Source organism: Natator depressus, chromosome 1, assembly GCF_965152275.1.
Source record: "Natator depressus isolate rNatDep1 chromosome 1, rNatDep2.hap1, whole genome shotgun sequence".
In the NCBI taxonomy this organism is placed as follows: Eukaryota; Metazoa; Chordata; order Testudines; family Cheloniidae; genus Natator; species Natator depressus.
Window position 1 is genome coordinate 44,501,958 of NC_134234.1, and position 20,798 is coordinate 44,522,755.

Sequence of the window (20,798 nt, forward strand, 5' to 3'; positions counted from 1 at the left end):
AGTGGTAAGAAAATGATGAAAGGATTATATATTCACAAAGAATTACATGTTACATTTGTTAAAACATGTATGGTAGTGAATAAAATGGGGTGAAGAATAGATATATTTTTACTAGCGGTATACAAAAGTTTGTAGCACTGGAAAGTTCTACAATAATTAGTAAAGCAAGAGACACTTAATTGAAAAGATTCTTATGTTAATAAATGGATACCACCAGATCAAGCAGAAAATTATTCCTTTAAAAAGTGCTGTCTTAATTTTTAATCAGAGCTGAATGAAGTATGGTATTAGAATTTATGCTTATTTATGAATTGACTTTAATTAAGAAAAGCCTGTAAATTATTTTAAAAATCTGATGTGTGTGCCTCCATATTGTAGATTTCATATCTGATTGAATCATATAGATGAAATATAATTTTCCAAGGAAATTATACATTCAAGTTGAGTACCTTTTTCTGATCTGCCTCTGCTTAAGAAATGTATCTTTAATGTATGAGAGCACTATTGCATAAATAAAACAAGCAATTACTAGTATATTCTTTTAACATAGTGCATATTTTAATTATTATTGCTGAGCATACATATTGGAATTTAACTTCCAATTGAAACATATTAAATAAATAAATGTTAAATAAGCTACAAAGTAAATACACCCAAAAGCACAACTTGCAGCTAGAACTAGTGTGTCTTTTTACTGAGGGGCAGAACATTTAAGAAAGCCCACTTGAAAGAAGAAAAGCTGTGCACAATTATATATAAAACACAAATTCCACTATATTTATCCAGTTAAAACAATACTCACACTTATCAAGTAGAGGACATTACTGCTAAATTGCAAATCACAATGACTAATTCTAAGAAAATATATTTTTGTGAAATGTTAATCATGCACTAGAATTTCAGAAACTTTGCTCGTATATGACATGGAGAGTGCTTAAATCTTTACTAGTCTGTATGATAATGTTGCCTGTGAATAGGTTATAGGTAACTATATGATGTATTTTATGTATTGAAGTAATTTTAAGATTTGGGATCTGCAGTTATACTAATGATGGCCTATTAATTTACTTCCTACTAGCTTCAGTTTTATCCCTTTCTTACACAGTTAAATAATTCCTTATAAGTAGTTTCATGTTCAACACAAATAGTATGCTGTATCCTGTATAAAGTGTGCATAAGCTTTAGCAGTTCTAAACTTCCAGAAGTCTTTTGTTAGGCCAAAATCATAAGACTGAATAATCTAAGAGGTTAAATAGTGCTTTAAAAACAAATAATCCAGTCCTCGAGGAGTACAAAAACACCAAACAGGAACCAAAAGTCTTCATATGGGTCTTGTATTAAATAAAAAATGAGTTTCCTGTATCTGGTCTGAAACACCAGATGTAAAACAAAATATCACCAAACTGAACTGGATTTAAGACATGAAATATCTTAAAAAGCTTTCTGTCGCTGGAGGACTAAGATATTAAAATTCAAGTCTGTGTCATTTAAATAATTTTTATTAAGATCCTGTTTTGAAAACCTCTTAAAATTAAATAATTTGTGTGTTTAATATTGAGTTAAAAGTTAACTTTGTAAATACTCAATGGACTGCTCTAAAATATTTTTTTCTTCCCAGCTTGCCACAAGTGAATTCTAAAGATTTATTTCAAAAACAGTGGTTGCTAAAAGTATTGTATAGTTTTGTCTCAAGAAGCAGAAAGACTTTATTTCTGTTTTACCAATATGATTTCAATATACTCCTGGGAGAATTCTGCTCCTTAAGAATTCTGCGCCTAAAAATTAAAAATTCTGCAAAATTCTGCATATTTTATTTGTCAGAATAACACAATATAATCACACCAGTTGCAATTATTTTTGTAATTTATTTCAAAATACTTGTCAGTGAGTATGTCTGTAATAATAGAGATAAAAAAAGATTCAGGAAATGTTGCTTGACTGAGGCTCCCACTGTCACCCCCAGGTGTCTGGGACTCCCACTGTATGCACTGAGACAGGTTCCCCTATCAGCTCCGATTTCGTATGTCTCTGCTGTTGACTCCAGGGAGGCTCGGATGTGCTCCTGGACCTCATGAACTGTTTGCCCTGGAAGGGATGAGGCTTCTGCCTGCTAAGAGGGCCTCCTTCCTACGTTGGATCTGCTGTCTTCTGGTCATGTCCTGTAATACACCCCATTTTGTCTGCACCTCCACTTGTACAGGACTCCAGTTTCTCTGAGTCAGAGGACTCTGATGATACGCATGGTCCATTGCTTCTGTTCTGAAGGCATGACTACCCGAAGGTTCTGATGGCGCTGTGGCAATACCTTCCATTGTCTCCGCTTGAGAGCCACTGGTATCTGGCTCCATGGGCACTGCCACCGCAGTATCAGGATCAACCAGGTTGGCCATATTGGAGCTTGTGGCCCCAGTATCTGGCTTTGGAACCGTCCCAATCCACCCAGGAGGAGTCCCCAATTTCACCCACCCGTCCTTTGTTGAGTAGACATTTGGAATCGGGACTGGACGATGCACCAGTTAGCCCAGCTCCATTGGTACCTCTGGGTCTGGAGAGGCTTCCCTCGTCGTCTCCAGATGTCACTTTGTCGTTGACACCTTCCTCTTTTCCTGATAACTATCATCAATTTCAGGAGCTGCTAAGAAGAACAGCTAATGCTGTTTGGATCCTGTTGGAAGGGGTGGAGTGCAGGACAGTCTCAGCACCAACTGTCAGACATTTTGCATGCATTGGTACCAGCTAGAGTGGCTCTACTGATTAACGATGCCATTCTCCAACTGACATGTACTGTATGAAATACCCAGGCCACATGTACCCCCACCCCAAAAGGGGTGGAAAAGAGATTGTCTCCTCCAAGGGGTCTGAGTTTCTGTTCTCCCACCCTATGCCTAATTCCCTGGTGTTTCAGGCTGCCATGGAGCGGACCAAATGGCATCCATGTTCCACTCCCTTTGACAACGAGGGAAAGAGTTTGGACCTTATGGGTAGGAAGGTCTATTCCTCGGCCAGCCTCCTGTTCCGTATTTCGAACTGCCTTCTGCTGATGGCCAAATATGACTTTTTGAACTATGTCCAGATGGTGAATTTTGTGGACAAGCTACCACAGCAGGATCGTGCCTGCTTCCAAGCTATTTTGGAGGAGGGCAAGTTGGTCACTAGAACCATACTTCATGCTGCAGTTGATTTCACAGACACGTCCTCGTATAGAATGGCAACTCAAATCATCATGAGCAGGGAATTCTGGTTAGACTCCTCAGGCTTCCCTAGGGAAGTACAGAGCACAACTGAGGACTTCCCTTTTGATGAATCATACCTCTTCAATCAGAAGACGGATGATTCTTTACACTCACTGAAAGACTCTAGAGCTGCCCTGCAATCCCTAGGCATTTATATGCCAGTACCCAAATGAAAATTTTATCGCCCGCTGTCTATACAGCACTACAGAGCTCCCCAGTTCTACGACTAGCGAGCCTTTGAGCCTCCACAGAAGTGCACAAAGGTCTGCCTTGTCCTCCAGGGCAGTCATCTGTGCAGCACACTCAATCTTCACATAAGTGATATTTGAGTGCATCTAGAGAGCTGTTAACCACTTTGCACCCCAGTACTCTTGCCAGCCATCCTTTTCAGGGACCATCTCAAACTCTTTCTGCCAGCATGGAGCATGATAACAGTGGACAGGTGGGTCCTGGATGTCATTTGACACAGCTATACGATTGAGTTTATGACACTGCCTCCTCCACATCTCCCAACCCAGTCCTCTCTCAGGGACTGCTTTCATGACAGTGTCCTTGCCCTAAAGGTGGATTCCCTACTGCAGAGAGGAGCAATAGAACCAGTCCCCACAACCTTTCAGGGCACAGGGTCCTCTCATGGATTGGTAACTGGTTAAAAGAGTGGAAACAAAGGGTAGAAATAAATGGTCAGTTTTCAGAATGGAGAGAGGTAAGCAGTAGTGTCCCCCAAGGGTCTGTATTGGGACCAGTACTATTCAACATATTCATAAATGATCTGGAAAAAGGGGTAAACAGTGAGGTGGCCAAATTTGCAGATGATACAAAACTACTCAAGATATGCAGGCAGACTGAGAAGAGCTACAAAAGGATCTTTCAAAACTGGGTGACTGAGTAACAAAATGGCAGATGAAATTCAGTGTTGGTAAATGCAAAGTAATGCACATTGGAAAACATAATCCCAAATATACATATAAAATGATGGGGTCTAAATTAGCTGATGCCACTCAAGAAAGAGATCTTAGTCATTGTTGATAGTTCTCTGAAAAAATCTACTCAGTGTGCAGTGGCAGTCAAAAAAGTGAACAGAATGTTGGGAATCATTAAGAAAGGGTTAGATAATAAGACAGAAAGTGTAATATTGCCTCTATATAAATCCATGGTATGCCCACATCTTGAATACTGCGTGCAGATGTGGTAGTCCCATCTCAAAAAAGATATATTGGAATTGAAAAAGGTTCAGAAAAGGGCAACAAAAATGATAAGGGGTATGGAATGGCTTCGATATGAGGAGAGATTAATAATACTGGGAGTTTTCAACTTGGAAAAGAGATGACTAAGGGGGAATATGATGGAGGTCTATAAAATCATGACTGGTGTGGAGAAAGTAAATAAGGAAGTGTTATTTACTTCTTTTCATAACACAAGAACTAGGGGTCACTAAATGAAATTAATAGGGCGCAGGCTTAAAACAAAAGGAAGTATTTTTTCCACACAATGCACAGTCAGTCTGTGGAAGTCTTTGCCAGAGGATGTTGTGAAGGCCAAGACTATAACAGATACAAAAAAGAACTAGATAAGTTCCTGGAGGATAAGGTCCATCAATGGCTATTAGCTAGGATGGGCAGGGATGGTGTTCCTAGCCTCTGTTTGCCAGAAACTGGGAATGGGCTGCCTGTTCTGTTCATTCCCGTTGGGGCAGCTGGCATTGGCCACTGTCGGAAGACAGGATACTAGGTTAGATGGACCTTTGGTCTGACCCAGTATGGCTGCTCTTTTGTTCTTATGGTTTTTTTACCTACAAAGGATGAAGCCATTCCAGAAGTCTCCTAGACTATTTGTTGCCATAGCAGACCGAATTCAGGGGCAGGCCATCTCCACCCAGAGACTCTTGAAGTAGGTCTCAGGGTGCATTATGCTCTATCAGTTGTCAGGGCAGTCCCCACCAGGTGGGATTCGGGCCCATTCCACATGAGTGCAAGCATCAACTACCGCCGCGTTCCACAATATGTCCCTTATGAACATATGTAAGGTGGTCATGTGGAGTTCAGTACGCAACTTTTCTTCTCTCTATGCCCTGGTGCAAGACTCTGTGACGGATGCCTCGTTTGGTGCAGCAGTCTCCGTTCTATGGTGCACCCTTCTGTTATCTTTTGACTGCTTGTTAATCACCCTCAGTGGAATACAATAGGGACCATCACTCGAAGAAGAAGAGGAGGTTACTTACCGGTAACTGGAGGCTTTTTGAGATGTGTAATCTCTATCTGTATTCCAGTCCCGCCCTCCTTCCCCTCTGCTGCAGATTTGTTAGATTTGTGGTAGAGAAGGAACTGAAGGTGCAGTCAGTCCATCCTGCCCTTTATCGCCTTGGGTGAAACCATGAGGCAGTACAAGGACGCATGCGTGGACCGATGGACTACTTTGAAAAGCTCCAAGCGCACAGCGCATGTGGATAACCCTCAGTGGAATACAGATATGGACCATCTCAAAGAACCTCCAGTTACAGGTAAGTAATCTCCCCTTCTGCACAAATTCTGCATTGCACAGTTGTGCAGAATTATCTCAGGAGTAAATTAAAGGTGAAAGGTCACTACTTTATTACTGTTCCAGTGCAGCAAAGAGGAAGACTTCAGTATTTGCCTTCAAATAAAGTCTTGCCACTTACAGTTTTCCAAGGTAGATACCAGATTTCTGTACAAAAATGTGCCCTCCTGGAATATATCTGTGATCCTACAGATCTAAACATTTATTCTTAAATAGTGCATGGCTGTTGTCATCAGATATTTTTTTAAAAAAAGAAAGAAAATACATGAGCTTTCCCATCTCCACAGTAACATCATTGGTTCACATGCTGATCATCACCTCCCTTAACTATTGCAACTTCCTCCTCTCTCTAATCTTCTTTATACTAACTTTGCCTCATTCCCTTCGTTTGTTCCAAAATGCCCATCTCAAAATGATCTTTCTTGCCTCTCAGTTGCTTCAACTGAATTTACAAAGATTTATTAACTGATATTAAAAAAGTAACTTATGTTTACCTCCACCTTTGAGTCACTTCACTGTATCCCCATTGAACGTTGCATCAAGTTCAAACTTTTCGTCTTTACTTTCTTACGGACCTGTATTATACAGCCATCGTGCCCTTGTCTCCTTTCACAATTCCTTCAGTCTGCTCTGTTTTGCCACATGGTTGCCTGTCTCCATCCTCAACCCCTACAGGGACACCAGCCTTGATGTCCCTTTTGTTTTCGCTAACAGCTGTCTCAGCACATTCCATTTTGCCTTTTATACTTGAAATGGTCTTGCAAAATCTGTTTGTCAAGTCTGCATCAGTACCTCATTCAGATCATTCCTAAAAGCATATTTCTGCAACGTCACCTAGAAATTTAAGAATATTTGCAGTTACAAGATATCAAACCCCGTAACATACACACAACCAACAGCTGTACGACCCATAAGACCTTAAGTGAGCAATTTTATTTCTGTAACCTGTGTCCTCTCCCCCAGCACATTACTGTTGGATGTTAGATCTTCGTTTGTCTGTTAAGTCCACTTAGACTATAAACTCTTCAGGGCAGGGGCTTGTCATCCTTGTGTTTTCTGGGCTGTGTAGAACACCTGAAGGTGATCTAAAATAAGCAATAAAGGAAACGCTTATTTAAGGTATATTAGGGAAATGTCCAGTATACATTGTAACTTCCTATTTTGCTTGAACTATAACGCTATTTTTTCTGTAAATTGCAGATTGTTAGCCATGCCTTTAGTAAAGAGGAACATTGAACCTAGGCACCTCTGCCGAGGAGCTCTTCCTGAAGGAATAACTAGTGAACTGGAATGTGTAACCAACAGTACCCTTGCTGCTATTATACGGCAACTAAGCAGTCTGAGTAAGTCTTTATAGTTTTGTACTTTTGTTTATTAATGAAAAATTGAGTCGCACAAAGGCTTTAAGTTTGCTTGTTTTAAATGGACAAATTAAAATGTAAGACTTCCCCATTTGCAAAGTGTATAATAATAATACTTCTGCTCTTATATATTGCTTTACATCTTCAAAGGTCTGTGCAAACACCTCCCTGAGGCAGCTAGAGTTTAGATGTGGAAATTGTGGCACAGAGAGAATAAGTGAACTTGCCCCAGGCCACGTAAATCAATCTAAAAGCCAAGATTAGAACATGCATCACGAATTCCTGGCTTCTCGTCCCTTGCTCAGTCCAGTAGACCACTCTGCTTCTTGGCATTTGATGGCCATAGGAAGTTGGTTCAGTTGTCTTTTAAAGAACTTATTTTTTCTTAGGAATCTCTTCTTCCTTTATATGCACATGACACGTTAATACTAATGAGAAATAAGCACACATATCAGGAAGAGAATGGATCCCATTGTCCCCTTGTAAGCAGAAAGACAAACAGTAACTGAGGAAAGTTAGAGTAACTTAAGAGAATTTTAGAAAGAAAGTCTAGATTTGTTTAGATTTATTTAAAGAAGAAAGAGCTTCAATTTTTGTGTATTTTAGAAATTCAGATAATTACAATATTTATTTTAGCTATAGATTAAATATGTTTGACTTTAGACTCTTTTCTGCCAGAAACAAATCGTTTCATGAAGTAATTTATGCAGGTAAAGCTCTTAATTAAAAAGTCAGTCATGTGACTTCACTAGGTTTCCAACTCCGTAGGATAATGGCACTAGATACTATTCTTTTGAGCTTACATTTATTAGGAAAGTTTGAGTCAACTGAACTTGTTTAGAGAGCAGTGAACTCTGACTAATCCACCCTGTACTAAACTGTGTCCAAGAAAAGTATCATATTTAAATATCTGACTGCAGTTCTAAATGTTGTTTAATGGGAGTGAATCTCATGGGGAATGTCCTCAGGATTCTATTTCTATATATATTATGGCAGAGCTATTGTGATGTTGAAGTTAAGATTGTGTCCTGTTCTGTTTTGCACTGAAAGCAGGAGCTCTACACAGAGGGCCTCTGTGCATTTCCACTTAGAGGATTTGGCACCTGTAGTATCAAGCTATGGAACTGCATACAAAACTTGTTGGGAGGGGTACAGGAGTGCTCTTGTGCTGGTGCTTGTCATTGGCTCCATCTGCACAAGAGAGTGCATGCCATTGCTGCTGAGAGCTAACAGAACTACCTCTCTTATCCATGAGCTTGTTTTTCCTCCAGTGTTCTGTTACAACTATATTGTTCAGGGAAGTGTTGTTGGGAGCCATTCGACCTCAAGTTACCCTCAAAACTGTCAGGTCCCGAACCCAGCTGGGGTTCAAATATGTGCATCTTGCTCAGCTGTATTTCCCGAAACAGATGCCTCTCAGTTTATTAGTATTAGGATCATATCTGAATCCTTATGTGCAAGGGTTGGCTAGTAGAGAACATCAAAATGTTTATTCTCAAAAGAAAGCATAAAGATTAATTTATGCAAAATTTTGATCGTTATTTCTGAACACTTCAGGAAGTAGTACAATACTGCCTTTTGTCCCAGACACCAAGAATGTATTGTCCATCCAAAAGAGGGCCCTGAGCGCAGTGAAGGGTGTGTTTTGGTGGCTCCTGCAATGGAAGAGGGTAAAAAGGACAAGATGGCCCAGGTCTTGAGAGATTTCCAGCCTCCTCAGGACTTCTGGGCTGGGCTTAAGGTCTTGTGAGATTTAGCTCGTGATTTGGAGCCATAATGTCTCACAGGATTTGTCAGGAGATTTGGAGCCATGATAAGAGCAGTGTGCTCAGTCACTTCCTGTTTGCTGCTTACCAGCAGTGAACCCACCCTCCCTTCCTGTGCTAGGTTGCTGTGGGCTGTGCTAGTTGCCACTGTGGAACGGAGAAAGAATTTTTCCCCGTATCACCAGATTGGCGGAGGCTGCTTGGGTTTTTTTCGCCCTCCTCACAGCAAAACCTAGGGATTTGGTTTTGGACAACCTGAGGCTGGAATTCTCCCCCTCCTGGCTGTAACAGTTTGGACTTATGTCAATATCATGTAGTTGTTGCAACTTTTGTCTAGTGCCCATTGCAGGACCTCACTGATATAAGCTGTTTTTCGAAAAGAGGTGCTCTAGGATTTACTTTGGGGAAGTTCTGTGGCCTGTGTTCTACAGGAGGTCAGACTAGATTATCACAATGGTCCCTTCGGGCCTTGGTGTCTATGAATCTATGACAGACCCTTGGAAGGGAAGGTACTGAACCAAGGAGAGTTTAGACACAGGCTGAGCCTGCTTCCCTTAAAAGACTCAAACTTTGGGTTCCCAAAAGGAATAAAAGACTGTAATTGTACTTGAGAATTATGAAGCATGCAGACCTTAAAGATATTTGAAACTGAAATTATAATGGGTGTAAAACTCTGTTAACATAAATATGATACTCCTTTGTTTTAAGTATTGCTACGTTGTCCATTTCCCTTCTACTTCGCCCCACTTCCTTAGTTTCTGTGGTGGTGAGATCATCCTGGCCCAATAGTCAATAATAAATTAGTTTCACTGGGGTCCTGTAAAAAAACCAGTATGTGATTAGGTAACTAAAAACTGTTTCATAATATATATGCAGAAGGGGGCTGAATTAAAGTTTGACAGGCAACCATGCTGCATGGCCCTGATACTTTTTAATCTATACACCATGGATATGCCAGCGACAGAGTCGAGGAAATTCATGTATGCGGATGATATCGCCCTAGCTGTTCAGCACACAAGCCTCCATACCATCAAGTGCACACTAACCCAAGATCTTAGCACAGTGACTGATTATTTCCAATGTGGGAAACTTAGGCCTAACCTGAAAACTAAGGTGACCACTTTCCGTCTGAACAATAAAATGTCTAATACCAAACTCGATGTGCAGTTCTACGGTAAGAACATCAGCCATTAGGTTAACCCAAAATATCTCAGCATTACACTGGACCAGAGTTTGACCTTTCGACAACACTTTGAGAACACTTGTGATGAGGTCAGGTCTTGTGTTATGTTTATCCGGAAACTGGCCAGAACATCATGAGGCTTCAGTCCATGGACCCTATGAACCTCAACAATTGCCTTGGTGTATTCTGCATCTGAGTACTGAGTGTTGGCTCACAGAGGTCTCACTAAACTCCTTGATACACAACTCAATAACACCATGCACATAGTGTCAGAGACGCTCAAATTGATTCAAGTTGACTGACTCCTGGTCCTGTCGCATATCCAGCCTCCACAGATTAGAAGAGCTGCTGAGGCATCTTGCTTTCTCAATCATGTCAATGCAAACATGAGGATCCATTGCATGATGACCTGCAGAACCCACCAAAGACCAGATGAAAATCCTGCAATCCTCTTTGGAACTGCACGAAGAGCCTTTCGCTCAACTTCAATGCTGAGGCTCAAGGAAAGAGCCACATGGAACATTTTGATCACTCACAGCAAGCAGCTCATCTCTGACCCTGCCGAGGAACCACCAGGTTTTGACTGGTGCTGATCGAATCGCATCATGACATCTCATTGGAGATGTGGACAAACCCTCTTTAAATGAAAAATGAGCCAAATACCTGTATGCAACTGTGGTCACCAGGCACAAACGATGGAGTACATCATATCTGAGGGTTCCCTTCATTCTTCGCTGGGGGCCTGAAGGACATTCACCAGCTCACTGCTGTGGCAATGTGCTAGCTATCAAATCTAGCTGTAAATTTGTAATCAATGCTAGCTACCCAAGCCATACTAAAGAAGAAGAAGACTGGCAACCGTAAGTCTGCCTGTTAAGTGCTTGATTGTACAACCTGAATAATATTCTTAATGTAGGTTTTTGTAAGTAACTTCCTTGTTTCTAAAAAAAGAAAAAGGTAAAAAAAAACCATTATATTATGTTCAACTGTAACAACTTTCTCCCATCATGTATTATTGGTCAGGTGTGAGTCCTGAACCTTCAGCACCACAGCACAGACTCTTGCCACCTGAGCATCAGGATTTAGGACAAAGCTTTTATCCCAGAAGCGGGCATGGGCTGTTGGGGCCACATGCTAGGCTCAAGGTTGGCCAGTGGAAGACTAACCGAGCTTGTGTGTGCTGTCTCCCTCCATCTCTTCTCCATCCCTGGGAGGTCAAAGGAGCTTCTGCCCCCAGAGGGGTATTGAGGAAGGGCTAATGGTGCCGTTTGCTGGGTCTGGGGAGGAATGGGGCTAATAGGGTTAAACATGGGGTGGGCCTGATCCAGCTATATCCCCTCTCACTCTGCTCTGGCAGCTCTCGGGCTTTCTCAGTGTAGTGTGCTGCTGCTGATTAGATTAGAACAATCATGGTCAGTTATTTTGACATGCTGCTAAAATGATAATTCCTGAGCAACCCACACAAGAGAAGGGAAATAGCAATTTTTAACAATTGATATATTTTGGCCAAACCAGACTGGAATTTCATTGCACGAGTGAAATGCACATCCCTAGCCCCCAGGGCTTTGTCCCCTCCAGTGTTAATACTGAGGCCTGGTCTACATTAGAAAATTAGGTCAGTATAACTATGTTGCTCAGAGGTGTGAAAAATCCACACCCTGAAGCGATCTAGTTAAACTGACCTAACCCATTGTGTAGACAGTACCAGGTTGATGGGAGAATTCTCCTGTCAACCTAGCTGCCGCCTCCTGGGGAGGTGGAGTCGTTATGCCGACAAGAGAAGCTCTTCCGTCTACATAGGTAGCGCTACACTGAAGCGCTACAGTGGTGCAGCTGCTTTTTAAGCATAGACAAGACCACAGTAAGAGTCAGACCTCTTCCTTGAGCTTTGTGCATACAGAATGCTGGCTGCTAACTCTCCATCTTGGATACTTTTATATAGGCTTGGAAGAATTAGATTTTCATTGGTAAACGTTGATTTCAGGGCCAGGGCCAGACTTAGGGAAAATGGCACCCTGGGCGAACTTGCATTTTGGTGCCTCTGGCCCCTATGTGCATGGTGCCCCCCCATTGCCCCTGGCCCCCATGGGCTCCCCAGGCTTCCCACCCTCCCTTCACCCCAAAGGCCTGCTCCCCCTCCTGCACCCCCTTCACTCCTAACCCCTGCATCCCCCTCCTGCACCTATGTGGGGAAACAGAGCTGGATGCACAAAGCAGCTGGCATTGCTGCTCGCTCCCACCAGGACTGTTGCTCCTCTGCTCTGCACATGGGGGGCGGGGGGGGGGGGCAAGGAGGAACATCAGGGCTCTCTGCATCTAGGTCACTTTCCCTGCCTGGGCTGCATAAGGAGAGGGCATGAGAGCAGCAGCTGCTGATGCCTCACAGCACAGCCCAGGTGGGGAAAGTGACCTGGATGCAGGGAGCGCTGGGTGTGTGTGTTGGGGGGGAACTGCGTAAAGGAGACTGTGGAATTAAATTTTTGCATGAAATTGGGGCAGCCAGAAACCCTGACCCAGGCCTGCCACCGAGCCTCCCCCTCCCCCGCCAGCTCGCACCACCCAGTGGTATGAACCTCTGGGGGAGGAGGTGGGGCCGGAGCAGAGCCGCAACGGCTGAGGTCTCCTCTCTGCCTGGCGCCGGTGGAGAGAAGTGGGGCAGGGGCTGGGCCGGGTGGACAGGAACCAGCACCGCGGCCCCTTGGCCGCAGCATGCAGGTATAGAACTGGGCTGGGCCAGTGCACAGCGCCATCTTTAGCAGGCCGCCCTGGGCAGCCGCCCCGGGCAACTGCCCTGGCCACCCACCCCAGAGGCCGGCTCTGTTGAGGGCATACACAGACACTGATGGAAAAATATAAATGCTGCTTGAGAACTTATTAGGGTTTGATTTAAGGATATTTTCTTTGTATATTTTGCATGTGATGTTGACAGTTTGCTTTGAAACAGTTATAAAACGTCAACATTTTGAATCTTATCTACTCTTATTAAATAATTGTCTGACCCTCCCAGAATTTCCCACCATTGCGAAAATTTAAATAGATAAAAATTAAAAAATGCTTAAAAATAAACATTATCAGTCAAAACTATAAAAAAATCAAATTCTGCCAACCCTACTTTTATAGTAGTAGTATTAATATATTGCAACTCTCTTTTCACTTTCTCTGACTGCTGCCCTGTGAACTCTAATATCCTATCCTGTGCCGCCATGCTTGCTTTTACATGACTTCTCAACTGAGGTTAAGGTTGTGCTAATTTTAGCTACTTAAACATTGTAGTGTCATTTTTTCATCCTTGTGACGGACACCACAATGGTAGTAAATGCCATCTTAATTTAGTATTCATTACAAATTCAAAATAAAACCAATGTTTAGTCAAAAAGAAAAGATATATTTGCCAGTAGTCCTAATTTGCAGATCTGTTAGCAGTCATGACATGTATAGGAATTCCATGGTTTCAGGGTGTTTCCCAGATTCCCACATTGGAGTCACCAGTCAAGTGTTATCTAATATGGCTTGACAGGGGAATCAGTCAACTAATGTTTAGATACTTCTGTCTGGCTGAGAAGCAGAGGTGCTCACAAGGGAAATGAGCAGGCAGAGAAATACAGGTTGGTAGTAACACTAGTGGAACTGGATGGGGAAAAATAAAATCCTGTCAGTCCGAAAGGTGGGAGAGGGCTTGCCAAGTTGAAGAAAGGGGATTATTTAAGCACAGCTGCAACAATGTGGGCAAACGTGTGGAGAAAGTGGAGCAAATAAATAAGATCAGCAGAAAATAAAATTGGAAAAGTGTAACAGAAATAATCTTAAGCAAAAAGTACAATTGCATGAGAACACAGGCAGCTGATGTGGCAACTGCTTAAATGTTTTTGTACAAAATAAAGTGATAAGTGGAAAAAAAATCACTCTCCTGTAGCCATTTGGCCCGACCCTGTCATAAAGCTTAAAAGAAGATAGTCTTTGTAATTAACACTGATAGGTTTTTACTCCTTGGGCTCATCTGCATCACTGATTTGTTTCTTTTCTGTAACCAGCACTAATAAGTTTCATTTCTTACAGAAGGTAACTTCAGAGACATCTTATTCAATATGTTAATTCAGATTTTTGTAGGGAATTAATTGCAATTGATTTTTGCAGAGATTGCTACCAGAGATCAGCTACAGATTCATGAAAATTTTGTAGACCAATGTCCCACAAGTTATTTACTGCAGAAGTTGGAGAGAAATATAATGATACATGTTATTTGATGAAAAGTAGTAGTGATCTTCTCAAAAGACTTAAGTATATTTTGCAAGCCACTTTGTCAAGAAAAGTCTAATATGGAGTAGAATGCGGATGATACTTGGAAGTGCAGGGAGGAACTGCTTTTTGGTGTCTGATATCACAGTAACTATAAGGAAACAGAAGAGATTGAAAGTTTTTGGGGGGGTGAAGTGGAGAGGACTCTCAGTTTGTTTATCTATTTGGGGTGGCTGGGGAGGAGCTTTTAAAATTAAGGATTAACAGATCACCTCTGTTGTAAAAACACTGATCCAGAAATAGTAATGGGTGATTGCAGTTTGACTTTTGGAATGTCGTATGCATAGATTTCCTGCGTTATTAGAAAGTGAAGTAACAATTTTTTTCTTTTTTGCAAATTAATATTTAGCTTTTCCAGAAGCTGTGTAATACTGTTTTTAAATGGTTGGCTTTTAATAGCACAATCAGTTTTTAATATGGAAGCTATGAGCCTCCTAACTTTAGACACCTTTCAAGTTCTCAGCTTTCCAATGTATCAACTAATTGTGTTATTAAAAAATCTAATTTAAAAAGTAATATTCTGAGCAACTAGAAAAGCTGTGTCTAAGAAATTGTTTGGACCATGTTCATTTGAGTTATCTGTTACAATGTTGTTTTACCAGATTGTTGTTGTTATCAGCAGGAAGTTAGTGTTCCAGTCACCATTCATTTTTAGAGCAGCAAGTACAGTTGAAAAAAAATTTCAGTGTTAAAAAGAGAAAGTTATTAACAAGCAGATCTTTAATCATCTCTTCTACCTCCTTTAAGGTAACTGACAAACTGAGACTTATATATTGTTTTTCTTCTTTTAAAGCACTTTTTATAAACTTTAGCTTTTGATTTAGCCACAACATCAGAGGGAGTCTGTGAAAGCCAGTAAAGAGCCTGGGGAAGGCTAGTGAAGCAGTTTCTCCCATACTATCTGTTTTGCAAAATGCAAACTTTTAACATATATTTTTCCTAGCTCTTCTGGTTGTAAAGATAATCTTCTGAAAGTGAACAGATGCAGTGTTGTCTTATTGAATCTACAAGTACTCTGAAACAATAACTCTGAGCTGCAAACAGACCATTCATTTTAATGGAAAGTAAATTCTGAAGGCTGAAGATGAACATTTAAATAGAGGCATTGCTAAAAGTTTGTTTCCCTTTTTTTTCTGGTCCTTATGACTCTTTGTCAGCTGTCCCCAAGACTTTTATTGGGGGGGGTGGAGAGCAGAAAGATGGCACAATGCCACATCTATCTCCCCACTAGGTGCGCTAAGCAGAGCTTGGGTGCACCTCAGGATCTAGCTCAGGGGTGGCCAACCTGAGCCTGAAAAGGAGCCAGAGTTTACCAATGTACATTGCCAAAGAACCACAATAATACATCAGCAGCCCCCCATCAGCTCCCCTGCTTCCAGCGCCTCCCACCCACTGGCAGCCCCACTGATCAGCACCTCCCTCTCCCTTCCCGCACCTCCCGATCAGCTGTTTCATGGTGTGCAGGAAGCTCTGGTGGGAAGCAGGGAGGAGCAAGGGCACGGCAGGCTCAGGGGAGGGGGAGGGAAGGGGTGGAGTGGGGGCAGGGCCTGTGGCAGAGCCAGAGATTGAGCAGTGAGCACCCCCGGTACATTGGAAAGTTGGCACCTGTAGCTCCAGCCCTGGAGTCAGTGCCTATACAAGGAGCCGTATATTAACTTCTGAAGAGCCTCATGTGGCTCTGGAGCCACAGGTTGGCCACCCCTCATCTAGCTCATTATGTTATCTACAGATTTTGACACTACACTTAGTGAAGTTTCTACTATTCAGAAGCTCCCCCACTCGGAAAAGAAAGAAAATAAAATCAAAATATTGTAAATTTTCCTTCATCCCTATTCTGTGAGCATCACTTGTCACTGTTAAATTAATAGACTATATTTTCCAAATAAAGGATCCAGGAAAGGGGCGTCTCCTCCAGGATTCTAGAATGTGGACATTTTTCACTCTCCAGCAATAGATTCCAGAAGGATTTCATTGAACAACCCAGCAGTCAATACACAGCACTGAAGGGCATTTTTGGAATGTCCTTAATTAACAACGTGTACAGTTAAGCCTGGTTATAGGGCACAACTTAGAACTTTAACAGAATTCTGCCACTTCTTGCTGCTCACTCTTGTTCAGGTGATTAATAAATATACTAAATTATACCTGACTTACTGTGGCTCACTACTATTCCCAGGATTGACTGAAACTTTTTAAAAGATAGCAATAACATTGGCTACCATGGCGTTTTCAACACAGAAGTGGATTTTAATGATTACATGTTTTTGTTAGCAGCTCAGCTACTTAAGGAGATGGTTTAAGTTTATTTTGATCTGTCTGACCATTTGCATTGCATTTAACTGTTCTGAATGTAATACTGCATTGCTAAAGTGCGTAGTACGTTAGTATACTGTAATTCTTTTACGAGTAATATCATGCTGTTGAAGCAGTGTTTCCTGTGTTTTATAAGTCTTTAACAGATGGCATTCTCTATTTTTCTCTACAGGCAAGCATGCTGAAGACATATTTGGTGAGTTGTTTAATGAGGCCAACAACTTCTACATCAGAGCAAATTCTCTTCAAGACAGAATTGATCGCCTTGCTGTCAAAGTTACCCAGCTGGATTCAACAGTGGAAGAGGGTAGGTAATTGCATAAAAGCACTGAACCAGAAGGGATGTTGACAAGGTCACAGTAATTAATTACACAACAATCACTGCTTTTCCTTTGGAATAATGCTGAGCTGATAGTTCATCATGTTTACTAGGAGGGCTTGCTGGAAAAAATCAGATTAGGTTAATTGGAGAAAAATATTTTGAACCTCTTAGCTCTCTTCATATTTGATTTAAAATTTTAGTTTTTGAGGTCTTTGTGATACAATCCTTGCCTTTCGGGACAGGAGACATAGCTCTTACACTCATGATCTAGGTCATCTTAATAAATCAGAAGTTATTTAATTTCGTCATCAGTGAAAATGTTCCTAATCGTAAAACCATTAAAAGGTTTAGGGCACTTGGCCCTCTCATTTTAAAAGGGGGGAGTTGCAAGTTAAAGTTGACATTCATTACCAATATGTCTCTAGTATGACTGGCTCTAATCAATGCTGTTATAATCCTCTTTCCTTAAAGAAAATGGAGATTTATGTATTATCAGCTAGCTAATGTGATACAAATTTCGAATCACCAGATACTGCACATCCTTGGATCAACACCAAAGTTACAGCATCACTTGTTTATATATATAATTATTAATGTGGTCATTCATTTTGTAATGTGCATTAAAAACTTGAGGAAGGCCCGTACTCTATTTGAAACCAAAAATTAAGTTAAATAATTTTAAAAACATATTCCTATGTCTTACCTTAACAAAAAAAAAAAAAAGCTGAAATGTGCAAGCTTGCTTGCAAGTTCAATTTCCTAACATTGAAAAGCTTGGGTTTTTTTAAATGATACAATTCAAAGGCTCTGTATAATTTGAATTAAATTAAATTTGCTGGATTTTTCTAGAATCGTAATGCCAACTGTGTAAGTATAAAAATGGATCTCTTTGAAGAAGCTGCTGACTTTAATGATTAAAAATATTAGGGCTATATTAGGATATATGTTTCACTTGTACACGAGACATTGCATTCTGGTACAAAGGATACCTTCAAGCTGAATTAAAGGAACTCGCACATTGTGGATATGCAATTGTAATCACATGCTTGCTTTCAGGAATTGTACTGTTCCTCATATCTTGCAACTGGATTTGCCAGAAGAATCTAGTGTGAAATATAAATCAGTCTTTTGTGAGTCTTCAGTGAGGGTATCACTGAGGCAGACCATGTGTGAGGCAGCCTAGTCAGGGTAAGCCCTAGGTATTATGCTTCCTAACAGCCAAGGAAAACACAAGAATTTGGCCCCTCTCTTCCCAGATGCGTTAAATTGCTCGCCTCTAATGCCGGCACTGAATGTAGTCAACTGGAGCCCATCAAGCTGGCAGGACAAATTGCCAACTCCTCATTCAGGCCACAAACTACATGAGAGTTTGAAGCAGCTGCTGAACATGCTCCCTTTACTGGAAGAGTATGGCAACGTAATATGAATGTCTTATCAATATCTCCCTGTAAATTAAAGTTCCCTTAATTTGGGGTGGCTGTTTTGCCTTCTCTATGTAAAGAGTTGCTTATCTCAGTCCAGTTGCTAGTTAACAGATACCTGCTTTGCAAAATACCAGAATTGACATTAACGCTTTTTGGCCATCTTAGGAGAGGGGTCAAGAACTAAGTAGTCTGAGAAACTGAGCTATCTTCAGGTGCTCCTGCATCTTAGGTTTGAGGCACCAATCATTGTTATGGTAAAATGTGAGGAAATTAGCACTACTCATGTCCATACTGAACCTGTTCTTTGATAAATTGGAGGACCTCAATCTTCAAATCTTTCAATCTGGTACATTTCAGGAGCACTAAATTCACTTAACTAGTTTTAAATTTTTTAAAAAAACATCTGCCCATTTATTCCATTATGGATAGTTTCTGGTTAGCCTATGAAGCTGTAAAGAGACGCTCAGAGCAGCTTTTGTTTCGATGTTCATGTCTCACTAGATCTGAGGGTCACAGGAGACTCCACTCAAAAGTACTTTCCATAGTTACCCCAACGCTGCTAATGACCTTTCAAACTAATGAGCCACACACAAACTATTTTAATGTTGTTTTAATCTCAGTAAGGAATTTCATTGACTCTTTGGCTCTGGAAATTGGAATTTTTGCAGTAAAGATGATTGGTACCAGAGGTTAATCTAGATTTCTGACTGCCTAAAATTCAATTCAGTAAAATCAGTTATTGATCAGACACAATTTTGAAAGCACCATAATACTTCCAATCAGTTTAATATCAGTAGAAAAAAGTTTTTTAGGAAGATTTCATCCTAATGTCGTTGTTGGAAACACCACAGTGAATGGGATAGGTAATTGCTAAGGATAATATTTTCAAAATCTCCTAAATCCCATTGACTTTCAGTGGGGCTTATGCTCCTGAATCATCTATATGTTTGAAAACTTTTACTCCTAAACTAGGATGTAACGATTCAAGACTGTATGATTGAAAAAGCTGCCTTTAATTCTGATCATATCATTTCACATTCAACTAGGTTAAAAAAGCAGTGAGTGTCAAAAACAAATGTTTGTGTACCCACATGTGCTAGCCAGGTGAAAGAGGGACTTGAAGTTTCATTTTTGTTCCTAAATCCTCCATCTGCTTAGAGGCTACTAAAGAAACTAGGTAGTCATGGAGTGAGAGGCTAAATATTGCTCAAAAATGAGGTGGGAGATGGAGCAAAGATTAGGATTAAGTGGTCAATTCTTATCATGGCAAAGGGTTAGCAGCAAGGTGCCTCAAGATTTTATATTAGGCTCCATGTTATTTAGTATATTAGTGATCTGGAAAAGGAGGGGAATGAATAGTGAGGTAACAAAACTTGCAAATGATGTAGTTATGTAAATTAGGACCAGAGTGGATTGAGAGGAATTCAGAGTGATCTAAACAAGCTAGGTGCATGGGCAACATGATGGCAAATGAAATTAAATGTAAATAAATGCAAAGCAGTACACATTGGAGGAAAAAAATCTAAACTCACACACTTACATGTTTCTAAATTAACTATATCAACTCAAGAATTGGACCTGAGTAAGTCTAAATGTTGAGCTGGGGATGTGATTCCCAGCTTGAGGAGACATACTTGTACTAGCTTTCATCGAGCAAGTGTGCTAATAATAGAATATAGCCATAGCCGCATGAGCCGCCTTGAGTACGTATCCAGTTTCTCTGATGGACATGCACTCTGGGTGGCTAGCCCCTCCTGCTGCAGATCCTTCATATAAATCAGTCGTGCAGCCTTATCTAGGATCTTGTGTTCATTACTGGTCACCCCATCTAAAAGTAGATATTGCAGAACTTAGGGTGGTTCAGAGGAATGGTCAAGGGCATGGAAAAACGCTCATATGGAGAAAGCGTGAAAAGACTGGGGTTATCCTCCTTAGAGACAAATAAGGGGAGACATGATTGAAGTATATGTAATGAATGATATGGAGAATATTGATTGGGAACAGCTGTCTCATTCACAAGGACAAGCCAATCTCTAACTATTAGAGATCAGGGTGAGATCAAATGCGAGGTGCTTACACCTTCTGAGGCATCTGGTGACACTATTGGAGATAGGATGTGTACTAAATTGATCTTTGGTCCGATTCAGTATGGTAATTCCTATGTTCTCACGTGATGCATTGACAAGATTTACTATACAAATTAAATATATAAATATTACTTCAGTTTTACTACTACATATGAATACTGAAAAGTTTGTTGAAATATTTTCAAATAAAAAACTCTTTAATGTTGTAAAAATGAGATCTCAGTTTCGGTCTGTAGTAATATTAGAAAATATCCACAATTAAATATCTTCTTTTC

The 20,798-nt window shown here is 40.8% G+C and overlaps 1 protein-coding gene across 5 annotated transcripts in view; it reads left to right on the plus strand.

Moving 5' to 3' along the window:
• Window positions 1-20,798, plus strand: part of WASF3 (WASP family member 3) — a 141,070-nt gene that overhangs the window by 98,378 nt on the left and 21,894 nt on the right. For 4 of the 5 annotated variants that reach the window (XM_074958751.1, XM_074958724.1, XM_074958732.1 and 1 more), the window contains 2 exons: window positions 6,972-7,114; window positions 16,863-16,997. In XM_074958751.1, coding sequence (XP_074814852.1) covers window positions 6,982-7,114; window positions 16,863-16,997 — 268 coding nt within the window. In that variant the 5' untranslated portion in view covers window positions 6,972-6,981. Of the gene's footprint in view, window positions 1-6,971; window positions 7,115-10,848; window positions 10,942-16,862; window positions 16,998-20,798 lie in introns of those variants that run through there. The other variant, XM_074958760.1, reaches the window with a different exon arrangement.